General features: G+C 42.6%; 1 protein-coding gene across 1 annotated transcript in view; it reads left to right on the forward strand.

The window, feature by feature from the left end:
• The window catches only part of ARHGEF38 (Rho guanine nucleotide exchange factor 38), a 39,702-nt gene continuing 15,144 nt past the window's right edge, over nt 1-24,558 (forward strand). The window contains exons 1-5 of the mRNA XM_032109343.1: nt 1-329; nt 10,985-11,175; nt 13,633-13,756; nt 18,030-18,177; nt 20,921-20,938. Coding sequence (XP_031965234.1) covers nt 143-329; nt 10,985-11,175; nt 13,633-13,756; nt 18,030-18,177; nt 20,921-20,938 — 668 coding nt within the window. The 5' untranslated portion in view covers nt 1-142. The remainder of the gene's footprint in view (nt 330-10,984; nt 11,176-13,632; nt 13,757-18,029; nt 18,178-20,920; nt 20,939-24,558) is intronic.

A 24,558-nucleotide genomic window follows, 5' to 3' on the forward strand; every position in this document is an offset into this window, starting at 1 on the left:
ACCTGCGGAGCCTGGCGAGCCCTGCTGCAAACCCAAGCATAAAGCAACCAGCCTTCACCTGGGCAGGGAGGTCACCTCCCTGAAAATCAAGCTATTGTCCTCCCGCCACCACCACCACTAAGCAAGGCTGTCCGTGGCGAGCATGGACTGTCCGGGGAAGGAAGGCACCGGGGGAAGGAAGAGGAATTTGACCCTGCTGAGGAACAAGCTCTACATGGGGCAGAGGAGGAGAACGGAGCCCGTGGTGGAGAGCACCACCACCGCCGGGGACCTTGGCAACCTGAGGAGGAGTCAGTCCGACAGGACAGAGTACAGCCAGAAATTGCAAGGTACTGGGGAAGCTTGTATGGTGCTCTGCTGCTAGGGATGCTCTGAGCTGGGGCGGTGTCTCCATGCCCTCCTGGCTGCAGCCTTGAGATAAAAAAGGGAATGGCAGGCTCTGCTCCCCCGCACCCACAGCTGGAATGAGCGCCCCTCTCACCCTTGCCCCCCAACTCCAGAATGCGAGATGTTTCCCCTAATTTTTCTAGTGTTTTGTAGACGGGACACAAAATATAATTAAAGGTTTTGGTGAGTTCCTGCAGAACTCATATGCAACCAAAATCTTTCTCATTCACCAGAATGCATTTGCAACATGAACAGTAATGTAAAAATAGGATGGCTCCGTCCTATCTGTCTTTGGCTATCGTATTAAGTGGGGTATGTGTCAAGTCATTAGAAGCATCAAGGACCTTTTTTGCTCAATTAAAAATATCGGGATCTGTAAACTGTTGCATAGATTGTACAAGCCTGAACTAAAGTATGTCCAGATACATGTTTGGATGGATATACTGATGCAAATTATACCATTCTGTGATTATGGAGAGGGTTGCTTCTCAAATAACCAAATTGTATATGGACCACAAATTGTAGTAAAGTATGCCAGTACTGGGCTTGTCAATCAAAAATTAAATGTGATGCCACAAATTGAGGAAAAGCATGAAGAATGTGAATGGCAATTTCTGGGAGTGCTCTGGAACATCAACTGATGAATTTCTGTGGGTTTCCAGGGTCTTGAACAACAGGATTGGAGTATTATTATACTATAAGTGTGTATTACTAATAGTGCTGTAACTGCTTAGTGACAGTCATTCTTGCAACCATAATCCTTTATGAGGAAATAAAATAGAAAAAATACCTTGGATTGCTGCATTGTGGTTTTGATGCACTTAATTAGAAAGTAGCATTGCTTCAGAGAGACAATAAAAGCAGAAAATAAAACAATAAGCCTGAAAATAATAGGTTTTCTATGGGGACTGCATATGCTGAGAACAGAGAGGTTCATCAATTATGCTCTTCCCTCCTCATGATAGCTAATCGATGAGAAGGTGAAAAATACTCGGTTAAGTCAGGCCCATGCTTCAGAAATCTGGCAGGGGTGTTTCAGGGCACAAGCATGGATTGCTGTAGCTGGGCAGGCAAGCTCCTGGCACGTGTCCCACCAAGACAGCAGTTTTGAACTCGTGAATGGGGTTGCCCAGGTGAGGTCAAGGTTATCAGAGAAGTATCCAGGAAAAAGCGTGAAATCTTTCTGTCCTGTGTCAGCCATATTCAGACCATTAATGTCTCCTGTTTAAAATCCGAAGCAAAGGAGGTGGGGAAGCCTAGGAAGTCATGGCAGAGTGTGAGGTTATGTTTGTGGCAGCAGTCCAAAGAGACAGTAAATCCAGCTTTGCAGCTCCTGCCACCTGCTGAGGCTGCCACAGCCACGTATTGCAAAGCATGGTCTGGTATCAGCTCACTTTGTTTGCTTGCATTTTTTTGAGAAAAGCAGTGATGGGTTAACAAGGTATTTGTATTGGATTAGAAGTTGCCTGTCCTCAGAGTGAAAATACAAAGGCAGTAGAAATTCTTATAACGTATATTTACAGTTGCCATAGAAATGCAGCTGTGTGCCAAGGCCTGACCTGGATCAAATTTTCTTGAGGTAGATGTGCCTGAATCTGATAACGATCACGGATCCCGGACCTAACGTGCTACCTGCCAATGCTGACAATGTGCTGTGATTGAACACGTTTATGTTCTGCATTTTTCTCGTAGCACTTGGATGCAAAGCATCTTACGCCAAGGTGAGGGAAGTGATTTTGTTGGCACAAAGCTTTTGAGTTTTCCATTCTTGTTAAGAAAACCCAGCAGCTCTGTTGGTGACAGCTAATCTGTTGTGTGTCACCTGGTCGGGACTTTCTGATCACCCTAGAATGGTAAATGCTTTGTAAAAAGATGTAAATGGTGATTTTCACTTGCTTCCCATATGAATTGTGGGAAAAGTTCTGTGTTTAGTTGCCACTCCCTTCTATAGTCTCCTGTTAATATGTTTTCTAACGCCTAATCTGCCGACCTGGGGTAGATATTAGCATAGACAAGGATGTGTGAGACACAGAGATGCAAGAGCAGCGAGACCTGCAGAAGGGAATCTCCTGTGAGTGGCGCAGGTTTCCACAGCTAAAAGTCAGGGGCTGCCGGACCCCGATCTGTGCTAGTGGCAGGCAGCCTAGTCAGAGCACAGGGACCAGGGTGTCTTTACACACCTCGGTGCCTACATCAGCGTTGCAGTACGTTTGTGCACGGTGAAGCGTGGGCAAGGCATTTCTCAAGGGCCCTTCCAGCCCCCTGCATGCTCTAAAGATTTCCCTGAGCAGGAACCGGGCTGTTACCCTCCACAGCCATTTGCAGCAGGTCTGAAGTATATGCTCAAAATGCAGCTCAGTGTGCTGAAAATAGAGGTCCCCAAATAAAAGCCTGTGAAGAAAGCAAAACAAAAAGCCCAAGAGAGCAAGCAGTCAGGCTTAAAAACTCCTAAGAATTCAATTTCTGCGCTTGGATTTCTTTTAAGTTTTGTTTTATACAGCGAACCAATGTTTTCTATGAAGAGTGAGAAAGAGCCTTTCTCAGTCTCCAGATCTCCAGGGTAATCGAGGTGGTTTGCTCTGTCAGTCTACAAACAGTAGTGCACAATAGCATTGCCAGAGGTGAAAACTTCTGCAAGTGTTTTTCATTTTAAAATTAAGGATTCATTAAGACACAAGAAAGCATTTTCATGGTAAATTACTATAGTAGATTCATCTATTCAATACCTTATCTGGTGTGAATGGCCATGCAACACCTCCTGACTTTACTCTTTTTTAAAAGGAAATAAAATGCAAAGTAACTATTATATTCTCAAGGAGCTTGGCAAGCAGTCGGGCCTGTACTTCAGCTCATCCTGTGAGATAACCAAATGCCTGCCAGCCCCATTTTAGGTAGGGGAAAATAAGGTCATTGCTATGAAATGCCAGGTTCATGACAAAACCATGCAGTCATTTAGAACTCAGACTGTACTTGCATTCTTGGAAGAGTTCAGGAATACCTTGATCAGGCCATATATGTGTGTGTGTGTGTATATTTCTTCCATCAACTGGACAGAAACGTCACTTTTCTGAAGAGGGAAGAGTGGGGTTGAGGAAGATATATTCACTAGCATCTGTGGTAGAGACGCAGAATTAACTCTGCAAGTATGTCCTCTCAAGAGGAATGAAGAAGTTGCAAAACAAAAAAGTGATATTTAGCATCTCTATTTTCAAACGTATTATCTATAGCTGTTTAGCTGGTAGGAGTTATCTTTTCTACTGTGAAAATCCATCAGTAGCAGCTTTAAAAGTAACTGTATTAATATTTATGTATTGTATTCATGTTGGGATCAGTCTTTGAATTAACCCAAAGCTTCCAGTCTGTGAGTACCTATGTATTTCAGTAAAATGGGTTTGCTTGATGCAGTTATTGGCACATAAATGTTTGCAAGATCCGGGCAGATTAACATACAGTGTGTCATGGGGATAGATGCTATTAACTAAAAAGGGCACACCGTGAAAAGGCATTTAAAGCATAGTTCACTGTCTGTTAGGTTTTGGGCAGATTGCTGGTTTTTGTTAATAATTGTATACCAAACTTGTGCTTGCTGTGAAAAATAAGCTATAGAAAATGGTGGGTTTCCTGAAGGAATCAGAGATCACATTTGCAGTGCTCAGTGAGACAATTCATCCTTCAAAAAAGCACCTTGTCTTACAAATTATTACATATTAACTCCCTTACAACTTTGGCTGTGAATGGGTCGACTGCCCCGGTAAATGATTTGTACACGCTTCAATTTAAAATGCATCAGGGACATGCCCGTATTAGATAGTGATTCAAATCACACAGCTACCACAGTACACTGCCTTAGCTCGTATCTGAACCCTGAATGCTGTGTGTTTTCTCTGTCTAAAGTACTTATGAGAAATAAGTAACACCAGTAATGACGCAGAAACCGGCAAAATGGTACAAATTCCTTGAAAGCTACTATCCCTTGGTATGCAAAGGCCCAGTCAGAGGCAACTCATCTGCCTTTGCTCTGTTTCAAGCAGGGCACCTTTCTCCATCCCATCTCCTCCCTGCTTGCAGAGCACACCACTCCTTCCTGCATGGGCTGTCCATGCACTCAGCTTCTTGCACCAGGTGTAAAGATCCTCTGTGCCACTCCCCAGTTCCTTATTTGCTTTGTGCTGTACTTGCTGACTAACTTTCTATGGACTACAATGCAGATAATATCCTATTTCACTGCAGAATGTATTGATTTGTGGAGGGGCTGGTTTGCTAAAGTACAGTAAGGAGTGAAATTTCAGATTATTTCCTGAAGTTCAGGAGCTGGCTCGATGAAAATTCTCCCCACTGTGCCCGGTGATGAGAAGTCACGATCTAACAAATACTTCTATTTTCCCCCATGCAAATTTAGGCTCGGGGGATCTAATTCTGTTAGCTTGTGCTGCAATAAAGCTGGAGTTATTCCTTGAACTTATTGCAGTGTCTGTCAGGCTGGGAAGCAAGCTTATCATCTCAGTGCAGAATCCATTTTGTACCGCAGTGTTTGCACAGCACTTAGCACCAAGCCCTGCCGTGGGGCTGAGGACTGTTAGGAGCTACCACAGCATAACTGGAAACTGCAGCCGAAGGGAAGACTGGGACACAAGGAGGGTTATGGATCCTCCTCTGAGCATATTAGCAAACATTTTTAAAATTGGGATACTTTGCTTTTTGGGCCACACAGCCCATAGTTCATACAGCTAATTCATGCCAAATCTTGAGGTGCCTGTGTCCCGGAGGAAGCAGCTCAGGTACAGCCCTTCCTCAGTTCCTGCTTTATTAACATATTAGCCTAGTGCCACAGGAGTGGTGTATTTATACCGGTCTGTGACGCCCTGGAAAGCTTTATTTGCAAGTATTGGCGCTAACAATAAGGGCATTCTTCTGTCACCTGATGATAAGCTTTCTTCCCTTCCACCGCGGTCACATGGGAGCTCTCTGTAGTCCTGTCAGCACACACATAATTAGAGCGGTCTGCTGTCAAGGAATTGAAGAAAGAACCTGCGCGTTGAATGTAAATTCTCTGTACCTTATGGAACACAAAAATGATCAAAGATCGAATGACCTAATTGCACGGAAGTCTCTGACGCAGATTTTATAAGCAAACCTGTTGCCCCTGAATACGGGTGCAAGGTCATTCTGGTCCTGCAGCGTTTTCCTCCTGGGTTCAGGAAAGGGGCTTTTTGCATGTGTTGCTCACAGCCTGTGCTCGACAAACCCGCTCCTGAACAATGCTGCTGTTATGAGCCTCTCAGTAAAAGAAAAAAAAGAGGTTTTCCTCAAGCCCCTCCCAATCCTTTTCTATTTCAATGCCCAACTTGGTCTTCAGCGGTCTAATTCACACCATGTTTGCACTGTATTGTTGCACTGTAAGCGGAACCTTAAGGACACCTCATGTGGTCCCTCACAAGGGGAGGGGCATCTGGAGTAAAACTCTTGTGTGTTATCTCATGTGATGCTCTTCGTCTGCACATAGTGTCACACTCCATCCTTCCCCACTGCATGTCCTATTTCAAGCTTCCTGACTTCCAAGGATCCCAGTGTCTCTGTGGCCTGCAGCCTTCCCAGCACCTGCAGGGGAAGCAGGAACAGAACTAGAGCAACAGTGTGAGGAGGGAGAGGAAAGCTGCCACGGCAGCAGTCTCTGAGCTTGGCTGTCTGCATTTCATTCCCAAATCCAGCTGATAAAAGCCAGTGTACGTTCCCGTGTGTAACAGCTAGGTTATCTGAGGGTACAGGCTATCTGAGGACTTGCTTTCACAGAGGAATAATTTATCCAAGGTGATACGAGACTCATGTTTCACATAGGAAAACAAAGTAATTCTGTAATTTGTTTGTTATACCTTGATAACTTATGCCTTCACCAGTCCCTTGTGCCAGGCAAAAATCCTCGTATCTGCACAGTGTAAGTGCAGAACTTGCATTCCTCTGGCATCTTTCAAATGCTGCCTAAGTAACAAAAAAGTCTGTAACTTACTCCATGCACTGGCATCACTGTACTTGTTCCTGTATTCTGTGCTAGTACCTTTGGTTCCACATGGGAAGCACTGGATGGGGAGAAATCTGGGTCCCCACACCAAGGGCAAACATAATATCCAACCAGAGCATCTTACCTGGGAGGAAGTATGGGTAGAGCAGACCTCTTGGAGCTGCTCATGATAGGTGTGGAAGCCATGGAAATTTATGCACATAGATCTTACAGGCCTGCTATGGTTTCTCCTCTGGTTGCTTGCTGTGAGTCCCTGTAGTGAACAAGTAAAATGCAAGGAATATTTCTCCATTACCTCTTGTTTCTCCATTACCTAATTCGAAGATTAAGGTTTGAAAATTAAAGTTTTAAGTTGCCTCTAACAAAAACTTTACAAACTGCGTTATTTTAGAAACTGAGGCATCCTGTTGAAAGTTATTAATAGAGCTTGTCGTTGATACACTAAGCGAGCAGCAGACTTTTGATACACCAGAGGAGCGAGCAGCAAACCCTTGATACATTAAGCGAGCAAGCAGCACACTTTTTGATACATAAATGAGCCAGCCAATGAACTTTATGAAGTGGATGTGACGATTGCCACTCTCAAAACCCTCCACAAGCAAGTGCCTAAGCAGGCACAGGGGGCTGCACTGGAAAAATCTACATAGTGCCGGAATCTTTGCTGTCTGTGCTGTCCTCCGCTGTCCTGGCTGCTCCTATGAGGCTGCCTGTGCTCCCCATCCCACTCTGGTCTTGCTGCTATGGGCCTGTTCCCTCCCAGGGTCAGTCGACTGCTCTCAGAGGGACTTCACCAGAGAAAGACCCATCGCACTCTACAAGCCAGCGCTGGACCCATGGTGGTGGTAACCCCTTTCCTGTGCTTCTCGTAATTATTCTGGCATCTTCCTGCTTTTCTCTTTTCCTCTCTTTCTTTCCTCTTTTAAGAAAAATAAAGTTGCATTATCACTTTGGATCCCAACATTTAACCTCGTTTGTGTTTTAATCTTGCTTTGGACTGTGTTTAGAACTTAGTTCCTTTCTGCAGTTGTGGATTAAGGCAAACATGCCTCTCCTCCCTTTAAGGGGATCGAGCAGTCCCCCAGTACTTCCCCTGGGCCTAGAAGAGAGCTACTGCATTTGCACATTGCAAGCTCTGTTCCTCCATGCTCTCACCACATTGTGGGATGTCTCCATCTGGGGGACGTCTTTAGACTTCACACTTGCAAGAAACTGTTTTTGTAAGACATGTGGCTTCTTTGTCCTTGTCATCCCATAATGAACCTCTTGTTTCATGCAACTAGAGCCATGTACTTCAATACACAATTGAAAAACCAAAGTCATCTCCAAAGGAAAGTCCTCCAGAAAGGCAACTCCAGCAGATAGCTGGCATCACAAAAGCATTAATTCCAAACATTGCCTTCTACTTTTATTCTTACATCTACTAAAAGTACCAGTTAGTTTTTGTTAACTGGGCTTAAGATGCAATGGTTTAATAAACTATTCAACAGACTACTTTTTCATTTTTCTAAACCTGGTATCTCTGAGGGCAAATGTGTCAAATTCTTACTGTAGCAGTTAATCCTCAGTGATGTCTCTTCCTGCTAATCCTCTCTTTTCAACAGTTCCAGGGCTGGTACACGTTACCAGGTAGAAATGAGTCTGATTATATTCCAGATATGCACTCACTGTTTGTGCATTCATTAAACTTGCACTTACTCCACAAGGATTTCAGCAAACTACTAATGTTCTCAAACTGGTCAAAAGCAATCAGCTGAACATGAAATCACACATTTTGACTGTAATCATCACTTCAAGATCTTGCTGTTGCATTCTATAGAGACAGATATGCCTGAAATGAAAAAGTGAATGTATTGAGTGAAAATGGAAAATTATATTACATTTAACGAAAGGAAACATTTATTAAAAAAACAAGTTTTCTATAAGGAAACAGCGTCTAACTGATATTTCTCATGATTATTTCTTCCTGTTGAGAACAGTTTTTCTTTCCTGGCATTATTATCTATCATGTAATAATGATAATAGATGAGCCCTGACATAATTCAAGAATCAAATTTGATCAGGGCTATCTAATGGCACAAACTGAAAGAACAGCCTCTCGAGGGATTGTGACTTCCAGCCTGAAGTGGAACACAGTGGCTTTATTTTGCTCATGTAATGGCCTCCCCTGCCACCACTATAAAAGATTAGAACGTTCTTTTGTACAGCATCTTGTGTTTAGCTTAAAATTCCATCTGATATGATAACATCTGTGTCTGAGACAAAACTACGCTTCTGAGATCTTCTTCTACGTGCTTTCTTGGGAGTTGCCCATAACTCTTCACACACAGTTACATGCATGACAACATTTTCACACCCAGTCTCAAGAAAAATCCTGATTTTGGTGCAAAACTGGAATAGAAATGGATTGTTCATGTGGTTCCTTGTGAATTTATAAATGTGGGTACATACTGTAAGTTTTTAGAAGAAAAAATACCTGCTGGTTTAGCGTGTCAGCAGCAGGCAAGGTGGTCTCATTCTGCAACCCTAGCAGGAAATTTCTCTGGGGGAGCTGTGAAATGATACTGGTACCACTTTTGCTCTCTTCCTCACTAAAGGGTAGAACCTGTTTTGTCCAGCACACAGCACCTTTGGTGGGTGAGCTCTGCAGCAGTGCAAGCTCCTGTGCAGTTTGTGCACTTATACCAGCACAAATGCACCAGGGCAAGGTTAAGCCTAAAGTATTTTTGATAGCCAAGGCCTTGCAGAGGGGAGACATCCTCTTCATGTTTCCATTTCATTGTCTCTGTACAAACTTGAGGACAAAATGTTCATGCCTGTGTTATACACAAACTTCAAGGCTAACAACTCCAAGCTGAAAAGCATATCTAAATACAAAAAAGTTTGAGAAAACAGCTCCCCTACCCCCCGCCTTTCATCCAGGTCTGTTTAGGTTCTTTGTCCTCACTGTTTAAAACTAGTAGTGTAGAGACAGGTGCAGTCCCAAAAGCAGCTATTTAAAACTATCTTTGGTCACATCAGCCTCATTTGAAAACCTGGTGGGAGAATCATTACTAACAAACCTGTCCTTTCTGAATATCAGTGGTCAGCATAATTGTAGAAGGAGTGGGCAAAGATGATACATTGGATTTATTATATTTTACACCTCTTGTCAGAAGATTGCTCAAAGCAGTCTGTCCTGAATGCTGCTTGGCTTCCCACAAGTCCAGCTCTGGGTTATCCTCTACAGCCTTGGCTGGTATTGTGTGGTGAGCTGTGCGCTGTTCGATGCTCACTGGAGTGCTCATGACCTTACCCTTAAAATCAACTCAAATAACTGCAATGTAATCAGTACTGGCTATCAGTGAGCAAAGCACCTGATACTGCTTGTTATTGCCTCCTTAAGTACAGTCCCCACAAGAAGTTGACACGAAGGTGTAGCAGTCTGACTGTCAGTGGAGATTCCCATCCTTTGCTGCTGAGCAATAAAAGCTGGTGCTGTCAAAGCTCAGCCTGGGTGATGCAGACTTGAGCAGGCTAATGGTATGTCCATCTTTGTTGGTACTCTGCACCATCTTGTGGCTAGCAGAAAAACACCAGAATAGGCTCTGAAATCTTTCACTTCATTTTTGTTTTGTTTTGGTTTTGGGTTTTGTGTGTGTGTTTCCTAATGAAAAATACAAATTGCCAGTGTACACAGATAAAATTCAGTGCCCTTTTTACAGCTGACATGGATCTCTGCAGGCTGGCCTACAGACCAGCAAATGGGAAGACCATCATTAAAGATAAGTAGATTGTGTGCAGGTCTGGTAGTGTACATAAATTACCCATCTGTAGAAGACTTGCTGGCATTTTCATCTATTTGAAACAAAACAGATATTCTAGGTGTTAAGTACTGAAAAACAGTGAAGAATGTCCTAATCCCAATGATCTCTGTTGCTCCAAGAAACAGTTGTTATTGAAGGTTTGTCATTAAAGGTTTTCCCCTATTCTTCTTGAATTCCTTTGTTTCTTTCAAAAAATTATTTTTAAACAGAGTTGGAGGATTCATCATCATCATTAGTAACATTTTCTTCACTTGAAAGTTTGTCATCCAGTACTCAGCTCTCAATTTCCCATGAATAGACTCAACGTTACATTGTACAGAACAAAGGTTATTATTGTGAAGCTTTTTTATGGTAAACAGCCTTTTTCTTTCACAGGAGCACATTTTTTCCCATCCTCCAAATCATAATAGATGTCAGACCACGACTGTGTTTTCAAAGGAGTAGAAGGGCGTCAGCTATCCTTGAATTTCAGTGGAACAAGAATCAGACTCTCCTGTGCTCCATTGAAAATTTCTACCTGATACATAACATCAAAGCCAGGGGAGCCCGTGATGAGTTATCCCCTTAATGCCAGAGGATGATTTGCTTTGGCAAACCCAGGTCCACTTTTAGAAGAAGGAGATGGGATGACATTCAGTCTGATTTGGGTTTGCCATTTCTTATGCTTCTTTTCCTGCTCACTATGGCCATTTGTCCACCACCCACGGTCATGCAGGGCAAGCTGGGTGAGCATGTGGAATTATGACTTTCCTCACAAATCTTTCCCTCTTTTAAACAGAAAAAATGGCTCCACAAGCAGTGTCCTTCACTCCTGCCGCTTCGTCGCAGGAGGACGAAGAAGAAGTCAGCAGACGCATGATGGCCAGGAGGGTGAAAATCATCACAGAACTCATGCAGACGGAGAAAGACTATATCAGCGACCTGGATCTCTGCATCAAGGAAGTGATTCAGCCCCTGAGAAACAAGCAGGCGAGTGCCAGGGGGGGAGGATGAGGCAGTGATTCCGAGGTCTCAACTCAGCCACATTCTGGTTGTGGACAATCTCAATGCAAGCACAAGAGTCAGCGCAAGAGTGATGTGGTGCTGGGAGCGGGTCTGGAGCCAGCGCTCCGGGAATTGATGTGTCAGGGCTCTGGTGAGGAGAGTGGAAGGTCAGATATGGTCCTGACCACTTGTGCTGCACTTGTGTAAAGACTGCATCGAGGTACTTGTCCAGAGGTCAGCTTGGGTATTATATCCCTGCCTACGGGCTGCAGTAGCAGCTTCCAGCTCTCCATGCTGCTCTGTAGTTATAACACTTGTTACATGCCTTGGCAGATGTTTACTGGTACATCCAAACCCAAGGTTTTTTCCACAATAGAAACTGGAATGGCATGAACCTCTGCATCAAGGTTAAATTCAGTTGTTAAGATTACTTTATCCATCCTTTCAGACAGCTGCGGTGGATAAATACCATGCTTGACAGTCCAGTGAGCACTTGGGAAATTTGCATTCAACACAAAAGAGGTACACTTAAGAAAGAAGACTCATAAATTACCTTTCATGGGAAAGATCTTATTAGGCCAATGATACCTATTTTCTTTTTCAGCTGAGACTTCAAAGAGCACCTTTTCCTCAACAGTATTTCAATTTGTAGAAAAATGGTGCTGGGAACAGAAAAGATTGTCTAGAAACAGACTTGTGTTTGTGAGGCCTAAAACATAGCATTCACAGAGGCTGTACAAATGACATTTTCTGCAAATATAGAATAAAAATAATTTTAAACAGACCTTAACCCAGGTATTTTGTATTAAAACTGTATTAAATTGGTGACAAAATACGGTTGCAGAGGCCAAAGTGTCTTTAGATGATGTTGGCAATGCCTCTTAACCTGTAGTGTTAAAACTCCTGCAGAACCTTTTTGCTTTCCTAAAATTCTGACAGAACTTGTTCCAACCCATTTTCAGAAGAACCGGCATCTGCTGACTTAATTTTAAGGAGTTCTTGACTTCTTCCTTCTCACTCATTCATCCACTTAGAAGCAGTCTCCACTTGACTTCTCCCCAGCCTGGCCAGCACTTAGCAAGAGTATTCCCTGGTTGAACTTGCTGAGATTTTTGACAAGTGTGCCATATTCCATCGCTTTTTTTCACCCAACTGAAAACATTCATTTTCATTCTATCCCTTGTCACTTCGTTAACGTGTGGAAGTGTCCATGCACAACGTAGTTCCAAATACTATGTAGACATGCTGGGAAGGAGGTCAGAAGTCCTGTGCTAGATGTATACAGGAAAAGTAATTTATAGATTATAACTGTCTTAATTTAATAACCTCTGCACTTCTGAAAGGCTTTCAAGAATGTTATATGTTTTTAATGCTAGCTCTCCAATAAACTACTGTATTGAAACTTTGTAATGTGTTTAGAAAATTGGTCTAGCAATGAATCTCTTTCATATTTCCAAATGGAAAAAACATGTTTTAGGCCCTATAATGCTTATAAAGAAATTAACTGCATCAGTACTGAAAGCATATTTGTGATTTTGTTACAATAGCATGCAATTTGATCCTCCTGGGCTCTGGTAAGCTGCTATGTAAATCAGCAGTTCTCTTCCAAATGGAGAGGTAGGTTCAGGGACTATGAATATGAGTGATAGAAATTGGTCTTTTCTTTGTTCTCAGTATGAGCACATTACCTCTGGTTATCTCCAGTGGTCCCTGAATAGTAACTATTGCCCTGCTGTGCAATGAAAAGTATGTGTCCTGGAAATCTTCTGCTTCCTGTAAGATGAATAGGGACACAGAACCAAATTTTCTGTTGGTCGAAATTGATACAATTCACCGAAGCCCATGTTGTGTGCCCAGGCTCTGTAAGAAGTTCTTTAGGTTGTATTAATATCCAGAATTGTGAATGTGTTGGTTTTAGTGGAAGTTATAGGATCTTGACTTTGGTTTTATAGGACAACCAGCTTAAAATGGCACCAACTATCTAGAAGTCTTTGTACCTGGTAGCTGGCGCCAAGAGCCAAACTCTCAGTTTATGTAGAGGCCTCTGATAGTGAGTGGTAGTCAGGGAATCAAACCCGCTGTCAACTATTGTTTTCCTTAGTGGGAAAGTAAACAAACATTTCAAAGCCAGGAGCTTTTCTTTATTCAGATGATAATATTTATTTCCTTCCTAGGTAAACAGTTTCAGATTAGGGATAGCTCAAAATAAGGTTAGAACCACTTGATAACATACCCTTTGTTAACTGTGTCAACCATATTATACTAATGTGAAAACTGTGTTGTGTCCTTGAAGTCACAAGGAGGATGTTTATATGAGGTTTTGCAGACGTGGTGCTTCCTGGAGTGTTGAACACTCAGGGCATAGCAAGAGAAGCTCTCTGCAATACACGAGGTCCTTCTTTATCCTTTGTCAATAGCTGCTTAATATTTGTATTCCATTAGATTGCTCGCTTTGACGTGGATGGCTTGTTTAGCAACATTGAATTGGTCCATCAACTATCAGCCAAACTGCTGTCATTGTTGGAAGAAGCCACAACAGATGTGGAACCACCCATGCAAATAATCGGTATGTTTACTGTCCTCTTGAGTTCTACAAAGCTACATGAAAGAATAAACATAACACTCTCCTGTCCTCTACTCTCATCAAACTTAACTCATACCCCTTGCAGAGGCTGGTAGGCTAGAAGCTGTCCAAAATGACACAGGAAAAATGACATGTGAAACCTGTCCAGTTGCTGTACTGTACTTGTATGATTATGATGCTTTTATTTTCCATCCATCTGGATGCTGAGGGGGAGGAAAGAAGGAGAAAATGAATTTAGAATGAGAGAAAATATGCAGCACTGAGTTATACAACTTACTGCTGAGATTTGCTTCATCTAGTTTGGTATTGTCTACCTAAATCCACTTATGCTGACTCTAACTCTTATACTGTATACTCAGAGTTGTGCCATTCAGGAAAAGCATTAAAACGTTTGGAAAAACCAGCATGTCACAACCCCAACCCACCCCAAACACTGTAAACATGTATCTACTGGTGATACAGTTCATGTAAGAGGTGGTTAAATGTGCTTGACAGGGACATGAACAGTAGAGAAAGCTGTAATGAATCTGAAGTTTGTGGGATTCTGTGTGGGAATGTCTGTAGGGATCACGGGTATTTTCAGCAAACAGGTTGGCCCTGGATATGTCACAACAATCACAAGCTCTGCAGGTCAGGTCATGAACATTAAGGCTGTGATTCACTTGACATTCTGGCACAGCTGGAGAGATTTAAGAAGTTACCACCATGCATCAGCTCTCCCATGACTGCTTTTTCGGTGCAGAGGCAGTAGGTGAACCACCTTAAGAGATCAGGTGAGAATTCTGAATTTGCTTCAGTGCAAAGTCAAAAGTTTAAAAAACTAAACAGTTCAGCTTAAAAAACTTCCAGCTGTGATTCAGAGGTCGAGAGAGGTTCTTTCTTTCCTAACCTGACCACATAACGCAGGTAACACCTTATAAAAAGTCCCCCTGTCCTCTCAAATAATCGGGTAAAAAATATTGGTTGCCACTTTACTAAGAAACAGGATATTAAAGCGTAAGAGGCTTGGGAAAAGTATTAATCCTAGCACGTCTCAATCTGGTGTGCCAAGGCAACAGCTTAATGTAGTTTGATACGTCTGTGTTGTTTGGTGGTATTTCAGTAAAAGTGCATCATGATGAGTCATACCCTTAATAAGCAATGTTCTATTCTAGCAGGAAGTGCCTTTCTCACAGCCAAGAGAATCATTCTATTAGTTTCCTGCCACATTCAGAAGTAAAGACAAACAATTTCATCCATCTATTAGGGTGTATTTCTCCAGAATCAGACAAAGAACCATGAAAATGCATGGGATCATTGATCATGGAGTTGGCTAACTTACGACAGGAAAAAGGTTGTCAAGTAAGGTGTGAGGCATTCTTCCAAAGGCTGAGACAAAAACTGGGAGAATAATTGCATCACTATAAGCTGTAAGTTAGTAGGTTTATTTTCCTCTAAAAGTACATCAAAGTAATAATTTTGTTTTCAGGATCTTCAGTGTGAAAGTTGTTGAAACCAGTCTATAGAAAAAGCATGCCCATCATATTCTGTCATGTTTAGTGTATTTAAAAATCTTGCGCTGAAGTATCTTACTTTGGAAGGCAACCCAGTCATGGTGAGGTTGAAAAGAACTGATAATTCACTGCTTTGAAAGCAAAACAATGTTGTTGCTCACATTCATGTCTTATTTTAGTCTCCGTTCTCCACACTTCATGCTATGTCCACACTGACATGTGCTCTAGTAGGAGCAGACTTGCAGAGTGAGAGTTTCTGCTAAGCAGATGGTATCTGCACTACACATTACAAGAGGTCTTACTTCAGCTTGGCTGTAGCCTGTGCCTGTGGATTGAGATGCCCCTTTATGGTTGGACTGCATAAGATGTGCCCTTGTAGTGTGTCTTCTGGTAATCATCATCCTCAAAGGGATCCAGTTTGTGTCACTGTGACTGCTCCACCACACAGTCAAGGCATGGGAGATGAGGACTAATGAGCGATTGGTTTCAAAACCTGTCTCCTAATCTGAGCTAAAATAGGTTAAATACCTTTTGTAGTTCTCTCCTGAATTTCTTCTCCTCTCTGTTCTGGACACTTCATATGGAGGAATATGAAGACTTAGCTTTAGCTATGAGACTTGTCCTTCCTCCCTCTCCTACTGCTGTCCACAGTGAAAGCACCACTGAGAGCAACAGGGAGAAACTGTTTTGTTACTCAAGCCTTTCTCCTAGGAATTTCTCTTTGAGACTGATGACCATCATACTCCAGGAGAGGCATCAGGTAGTTTTGCATCTCTCAGAGTATTTTTAAAGCCGTGCCCAAATACAATGTGGTTTTGGTCTATAAAGCAAGTTGCTCCAGTGATACGCCCAAAACTCATCTGATTTGGTCCATACAACCAGAACCAAGATGGGCTTTAGGTTTTAAAAATCCATCTTCTGTTAAAAAGCCCTCTTCATGAAATCAGCACATAATTTTTCTCATCATTGGGCATCAAGGAAAGTATCTGTCACTGTGGCACAATACTTCAGTGAACAGAACTTGCCCAACTCTTTCCTCCTGGAGAAGATAATTTTCAGCCTCTAGTATATACTGAAATGAGTTGTAAGGCTACCTTGCATTTTTCCTACTGAAAATGTGACCTCACTTGAGGGCTTAGCATAGTACAGACCGTGCTAAGCACTTGGAGCTCCATTTAATGTCAGTGAAAATTGTGAGAGCTCATCACCTCTAGAACCGGGTGCCAAGCATGCAGGATCAAGGTTGAGGCTTGTTAAGGTTTCCCCTTACGTTGTTGGCTAAAAAAGACCTGTGTAGAGTTAATGGGAAAGCCAGGATGCAATGTGCGTTGGTAGCCATCAGCATTAGCAGTAAGCACAAGACAGGGAGGACAGATAAAGAGCATTTAACTATAGGAATCTGGTGCTTTTCTGACTGTATCCTTACAGTAACTAAAATGTAGTGTGGTGCTCTTAGCTCCTCATTGTTTTTCCCTTATTTGCACCCTGAAACCAACATGCATTAGACAGCCCAGTTAACCTTCTCTGCTAGGGGAAAAACCCAGAGCTGTGTTACTGTGGTAACTGAATCATTTTTCACTTTAAGACGGAGCAGTTCAATGCAATGTATTATGGAACAGCACACTCCGGTCAGGATGAAACATGCAGGATGCCTGACAGCTCAGCACTTGCTCTGTGAATGAATAGTGAGCTCCCAATTAATGCAGTGTTCAGCTTTTGACTTTAATAATCATTGCTATAACTCAACAGGAATGTTTATAAACATCTATTTGGACTGGTTGCCACATAGATATAATTTTCAGTAAATGCCCAAGACGGGAGTTTTTTAGCGTTGCTGTTGTTTATTATACGCATTTCCAAGGATGCTGATCAGGGGGCTGCTGCATAAGGGTGTAAGGACTGAACAAATATCTCAGCAGAAGAAATGAAGCATGCCTTCCCCACTTAGATAATATTTCTTGCACACACAGAAACAGACACGAGAGTTTTAGGCTGAGAGAATTAGGTTCCAGAAGTAAATGGGAAATGAGTGTAGGACTACTTTAGTGCCTCTAAAATTCCCAACTGTTTTTTATGGGAAAATGGTGGTGTGGAGGTCTGGAAATGGAAGTGTTCTCCTTCTTCAGTTGAATATAAACCTAGTATTATACAAAAATGGCTGTAATCCATGGTAGTTTTATTTAATTAGGGGAGGGGTGGAGGTTTTTCTTCTGTCATGTGGAGAAAATTCTCTATTCTAGGTCATAACAATTGCCATTTCAGGGTTTTGCAGAACAGATAAAATTGAAATGGCTAATGGAAGATAGAGTCATTATTCCTGTTATTACCCATTTAAGTTCATATTCATGAAAGAAAGTCAAAAGGAAAACTAACAGGCTTACATTCATCCCTCCTGCCAGCCCATGACACCAAAATGGTCTCCCTTTATTACTTAAGCTCTCCTGTTTTCCACTGAAGGGGCATTAAGCTGGGCAGTGAATTAAGAGGTTGTGTTTGAAGGGGTGTGAGGTATAGAGATTTCATGCTTTTTCCCTGAGGGAATTTTTGTGCATTAACACTGATATAATGGTGCCTGGCTATGACAAAGATGAGCAGCTGAGAAATACATGTAATAAATAATGCACATAAACATGTAAGATCGTTTCTAAGGGAAGTAAAGTGGAAGCCAGCCCTTTTAGCTCACGGCTAATGTGGTGGAATAATAAAACTCCTCCTGAGATGCTGTTGTCTGACTTGACATGCTTTGTTTTTCTCCTTAACAGGGGAAGTGTTCTTGCAGATTAAAGGCCCACTAGAAGACACATATAAAATCTATTGCTATCACCATGATGATGCACACACCATGCTGGAATCCTATGAAAAGGATGAAGAACTGAAGCAGCATTTAAGAGACTGTGTACAGTCCTTAAAGTAAGATCTTTTCAAATGATGATTTCCGTCCATAGTCAGTTGCCTGGCAGGGAACATTTTAAATGGATGTAGATGAAAGGTCCCCTGTAAATCCGGAGTTTTATAAGGCTTGCTGGGAGCTCTGGCTTATGCTGCTTTCATAAAAAGATGACAAGCCAGGGGCCATGATTAGATTTCTTTCTCTCTAAGATGGGCAAAAATAGCGCAAGAAAGGTTGCTCTTTTCTTAGTTTCGGTGCCCCATACCGGCAAAAAAAAAAAATGCTGCATCATATCATGGGCTATTGGAAGCACCTTTTCCAGCTCGCAGGAAACTTGCTGCCCCCTGTCTTCTGCAAGTCTACTCCTTGAATTGGGATGCGGAGCTACTCAACTGCACTGGCATTTCCAGGCCGCTGCTGCAAGGCCCCAGGATCTGGAGCTGCTGTGTAGTTCCCGACTCCTCATGGTGGGGGTGTTTGAAAGCGATGGAGCAAGCTGCCAATTCCCACCAGAGGGAGGTGCTTTGTGCCGTGGCTGCAATGCCGGCCTCTTGGGAAAGTCTTGGGAAAGTGTGTCGAGAACTGGGAGTGTTGCTGGGAATGTACATCAGCAACACTATTTCAACCACACCCTAATTTGTGATTGGTCTGCAGAGATCTGTTAAGACTTAGGAGATGGGAAGTATGTCCAAGTGAAATCTGGAAAGAGTGGTGAAGGAAGATATTAATAACACTAAAAGAGAAATGTTTGCTTTGAAGACAGGTTATGTTGAAAATGAAGCTTATTTTGTGCAACATGTCTGGCTATTAAATATATAACAAAGCATATGTGCAGGGTTCTCAGGTTTTAGCTACCCTGGAAGTTGAAAGAAATAAATTTTCATATAAACTCAGGCCTTCAGGCTAATGGATGGCTAGGTATCTCCCCTAAGTGGGTGTTTTAGTGCTGATGCCTACAATATTCTTTCGTGACGAATCAAGAGAAGCCACTACTGTCATTCATTTATCCCTGCTGCTGAGGAAAGGGGACAGGGAAGGAAATTTGAAAAAAAAAAAAAAGCATCCACGTACATCCTAGGATGGATGTTTCCACTTGAATTCCAGAGCTAGCAAGAGGTGCTCCTGTTCCAAAATCACAGCTGGGCTTTGTGAAGAGAAAGGATATTTTGTGCTGAGCCACTGTAGCCTTTGCTAGCAGGAAGTGACAAGGACTTCCTTACAATGAAGCCTTTTTCGTCTTGTTCTTTCCTGATTAGCCTTTAAACAGGAACCAGTGATAAAAGCACTGGTATGTGTATATTACATTGTGATTTTTCCCAGTGCCTAAAGATTGCAGTCAATTCAACTAGTAAGACCTGAAAGTGCATGCTGAGATTCAGAACCGTGGTCATCTAAACCTGTTACTACCCATTGGAGAATATTTGCCCTAGGAAGAAAACGATGCAGGATTGTTACCAAATAAGTTATAGGCTGTTTTCCATAGAGAGACATAACAAACTGGGGGCTGGTGCCAAATATTTTTGAAAAATGTTTACTTGTTAAATATTTTTCTTTTCCCTTGGAAAGAATATTGTTCCACTTTGAAAAATCTTAAATGAGCTGACATTAGTAGGGGCTTCTGTTCCTCTGCTGAGTAATATCTGACATGTGAAAAACAAGTTCTATATCAGGAGCAATTTGAGAGTGGCACTCTGCACATCTGTACTGACAAATCAGATTTAATTAGCTATGTTGAGATTCCTATTCCTTTTGACTGAAGAGGAAAAAATTCATCCCAAAATGTAGGTGTCTGCATTGGAGACATGTGCAAATCCAATTTCTGTAGAGTCCTGTGTTTCAGCAGTGATTATGCAAACTGAGGATGTTGTTTGCTAGCCTAGCCAAAGAAATGCAGCTGGTAAAAATGAAAAGATGCTGGCAACTACCTGCTCAGCTTTCAGCCTGCAGTAGCTGGGTCAACTATTACAGAGGCAGAGGGATGTCCTAAGCACACAAAATGCTGACAGTGCAGAAGCAATGAAAGCAGCAGCTTCCAGATGCTCAGCTAGGCACTGGTGGGCCAGGAGATAAGACTGCAGGCAGTCAAAAAAGTGTGGCTGAGGATGTGATATCAGGAAAGCCTAATGCAGCGATGGAGACATTTGGTTCTCTTGCATTTGAGTGAAACCATACCATAAGGAAAACATTCCATGCACATGTTTGCAAACTACAATTTTAAGTCCCTGGTGCTTTCAGTATTTATATCAACATCATCCTTCTCTGGAGAGGTTTCAGTTGATATATAGTCTACAAAAAACTTAACAGCTTCATTGACTCTACACCCTAAAATGCTGAAATGTACTCTTTTTCTTTTAAAAATACATTTCTGTTTAAAGAGAGTAGACAGAAATGTATGTGAAGTCTAAGAATGATGTTCAATTTTACTTTTTGTATTAATGGCTTGATGTTACTTACTTTTGTTAGCAGAGTGATCCAACCTTCCTTCTCTAACAGTGTGAGGACAAGGCTGGGTCTCACAGCCAAAGCCAGGTTTCTGACAATCCTTTCTCATTTGGGGCTGTCCATTCAAAAGGTTATAGGGTCAGATTCACCAGTACCCTCTGGCTGTTTTATGCAGTTCTGCTGACACATAGCAGCCATAAACCTAAGTTAACTGGCCAGTTACAGCTATTCTGTGCCACTGAAGTGTATCTGAGAATCTGCCTCTGTATAAGTCCTCTTAGGAGGAATCTAATGCATGTTTTGTTTTCTTCTCTTTTGCAGAAAGAGATATGAAGAAGAGTAAGTACTATGCCTTTTTTACCATAAGCTAGTCTTTAAAATATCCTTAATTCATCTTTAGCATGTTTAAAGCCATACAGGTGGAAATTTTAAGAACACAAGCCTTCTGTGTCAGTATAACCTGGAGAAATTTCCAGGACATAATGTAGATTGCTCTGAGGTCTGCAAGAGTGCTTGTCAACAACATAGTGTCAGTCTTTGAAATCCAACTTCCTGCTACGATTTAGGCAGGCCCTCAGGTAAAACTGTTTCTAAGCTGACAACCCCTTCAGTAGCCCTATATGAGAAACCCACCTTAGGATCTTCCCCATGACAGTGACTGGAAGAATATCAGAAAAGAACAAGCTCATTGCAACTTAGCCAGAAAACTCCCCCAGCCGCTGATGAGTTGTGGTTAAGGGACTTCTGTGCCAAATGTGACATCTTTGAAAAGCTGTAAAGGAGAATTTATCACAGCCGCAGTTTCTGGACATCCAGCAGATTTGGGTTCATTGAAATGTAGCACTGCCTGTAGTTACCTGCAGTGAGAGGTCAGAGGAGGGGTTGTCTGAGCTGAAGAGAAAGATTACAACCCCAGACAAAATGTTAAGAGAAAAGAGGAGCAAGTGTGGTGTATATTGGCAGGAGAGGAAGAGACCTGTAAAGTCAGAGAATTTGTCAGTCAGTCAATTGCATGTTACAACTATGATCTGTATAAAATACACCTAGAAGGACTTGCATGTTGAAACTCTACAGTTGGGGGTTTCAAGCTTTCATCTGTGATAGAAAATAGTTTTTCTGCCTTTTGTTTTCATAAGGGGTATACTCGTGTACTCCTGTGCCACAAGGAGTGGGACTCCAAGAGATACAAAATATTCACAGGGTCACAATATGATCATGTGAGACAGCAACACATACATAAATCCCACAAGACTGGCTGTTCTGCCTTCTGTAACCCTATCAGATATGAAGGTTTGGTTTTCTCCTTCAAACAGTTTCCAGTGGAGTGTAGGAGACAACTCACTTTCTGAGTTTAAAATGGCTCTTACAAAGCAATGTGCAATGAGCAGGTTTAGCTGTGGGACCCTCCCTGAGCTTGGCTACCTCACTGGCAGGACACTCAAAAGTCCCATCACCTGTGAATCAGAGGCTGCAGTCGCAACAGCCCTTGGGCAGGACTGCTCCCAAAAATCTGATTAACGTTGAGCTAGAAAATACAGTGTAACTCCCCCCAAATGGTCTGTGATGTTGCTGCTCCCAGACGGCTTTTCATTCAAGCATGATCAAGAAAACAATTATGTAAATACCAGACAGTGGTGCCCTTTGCTAGCAGCTCAATAGGTTAAATTCTGCTTGGATTAACAACTGTGCAGCCTCAGTGAATTCTCTGGGTTTGCTTGAGAGACTTATGGCACAGTGAATTATTTGCCCTACATTTCTTGTACTAAAATAAAGCCATGCACAGTAAACCATGAAGCCCAAGACTCTAGTCCTGCTGCAGCCTGATTCCTGCACACTATTTCAGAACTGGCAAGCTGCATATCACACTAGCCTCAGCCTAGCTGTACCATAGTGGCTGTCATGTTTGCCACTGGACCAAGCTGCTGAGTAGTGAGAGCAAATGAAACTAAATCCTGCCTCACCTGCCTTTGTGTAGTTCACCACCACGGGCTTTTTAAACAGGTGGGAATGTGTCAGTATTAGTGACTTTGCTTTGTCGGGAGGCAGGAGGGAGGCTGTGCCATGAAGCTCACTGCAGTTTGCCAGCTGCATTTACTGCAGAGCTACAGTAAGAATTTGCTGTGAGATTAGTACAGTTACATGTGACTTAGAATACTTGCTAAATTCACAGTTACGGGGGAGAAGGCTGAAGTAGCATCACAAATGAATTATCAACTTAATTTTCTGCACAATAGATGTCCAAAGGCGTTTCTCTTCTGCTTGAGTCGTGTGGCAAGGCCATGTCCTGCCAAGCAGCCGGTGGGTCCTAACGGGGTGCATTGCAAATGGGACTCGTCCAGGGAGAGTGGCTATCTCAGCTAATCTTGCTGGGGAGAATTAGATGAGTCAAACTTTGTGGCATTCAGTGCCCCAGGGAGTCATTATCTTATAACAAACCTGCTATCTCTCACACCATATTGCAAGAGTGTGTCATGCAGATACCGAACAGAGGGCTGTTTATCACTTGGGCAGCTGTCCAAAGTGCAACTATATAAAGAGAAGACACTTGAAGATTTTTCCATTCATGAGGCAGCTTTTATAGATTTGCATTCATAGGGCTTTTCAGAGAAAACAATAACAATTTAAGATTTTTTTTTTCATTATTGCTGCCAGAAGCTGAAAGAAGGAAAAACAGCTCTCTATTTAATGCAAGATACAGGAGAAATGAGGGGGATTGAAATGGTGAGAAGGTTTTGGGACATGAAGAATACTTAAAAGGCATCTACTGTTAATTTTTTTTCATGCAGAACTTTTTTACAGATAATGCCTGTTTGAGAGAGATGGTTTAAATATGCAGATGTCTCTTCTCAAAGGCATTCAAATTGTTAGTTAATTAGTCAGCAGTAAGGATTGGCTCTTGTACTTTTTACACATATAAAAGTGGGAATGAAGGGTTTTTTTTCTTTTACTCTTTCTGCTGCACAAAACAATGGATGTCAGCCTGCAAAACCAAGTGGCTGTTCCCTATTTTTTGTACTTTCCTTCTACATTGTGTTATTTCATCTTTCCATATGCAGAAATCCTTCTTTGTCTATGCTTAACTCTTGCATAGTTAATGTCAAAAAAACCTTTTCTGCTCCAAAAGAGCTTTTTTGGGCATGCAAATGGAAAGCTTGCTGTGCTTTATTGCCTTCCACAATGTTACCAGCAGCTCATGTTTACTTTCAATGGGGAGGTGCCAGGTAGCTGGTGCTGGAGCTGTGCCTGGTTTGCTGGAGTGTGCTGTCATGAGAGGAGGCCATGGACATGTCTGTCCTGATGCTGGAGCCCCAGCAGTGGCTGGCCCTGGTCTTGGCCACCTGGCCATGGGAGACCCCATGTTTCTACCAGCTACATGGAAGGTAATGAAGGCACGTGTGGCTCAGTCCTTCCCTGTTTCCTTTGAGGCTGTTCTGACAGCCTGCAAACTGCACAGCCTCTCCCATTCCAGCCTGGAGAATGTAAGCAAAGGCTTTTGTCTGGAACCGGGCTGGAGCCTGTGTTCAGCTGGATGGGGCCCAAGAGCTCAAGGTGGCTTTCATGGCCTGAGCCACTTGAATGCCTGGGGATGCTGCTCTGCTGCCCCTGCCCAGCCAGTGGGGATTGAGCCTAGAGTCACAGAGCATCCCTGTGCCCATGCTGGAAACTGTGGCTGTCCTACTCTCATCCTTCTGCCACCATGGCCAGTTGCCTGCTTTGCCTGTATGCAAGGAGGCTTCCAGCAGGTTGGATCAAGCCTGTGTAAATATCCTGTGTGTTCAACATTTCCCCAGGTCAGATTTGATACCCTTTGGAAGCTCAGGCATCATTAGAAGTAACTGACTGGCAGCCAGCAAAGAAAAACCACAAATGAAAGACAGTAAAGCTTAAGGGTCACTGTGCCAAGTCAGGGATGTTGTGAGAAGGGATGCACTGTGAACAGGCATCCCAGTTACTCACAG

Source organism: Corvus moneduloides, chromosome 5 (assembly GCF_009650955.1).
Source record: "Corvus moneduloides isolate bCorMon1 chromosome 5, bCorMon1.pri, whole genome shotgun sequence".
Taxonomy (NCBI): domain Eukaryota; kingdom Metazoa; phylum Chordata; class Aves; order Passeriformes; family Corvidae; genus Corvus; species Corvus moneduloides.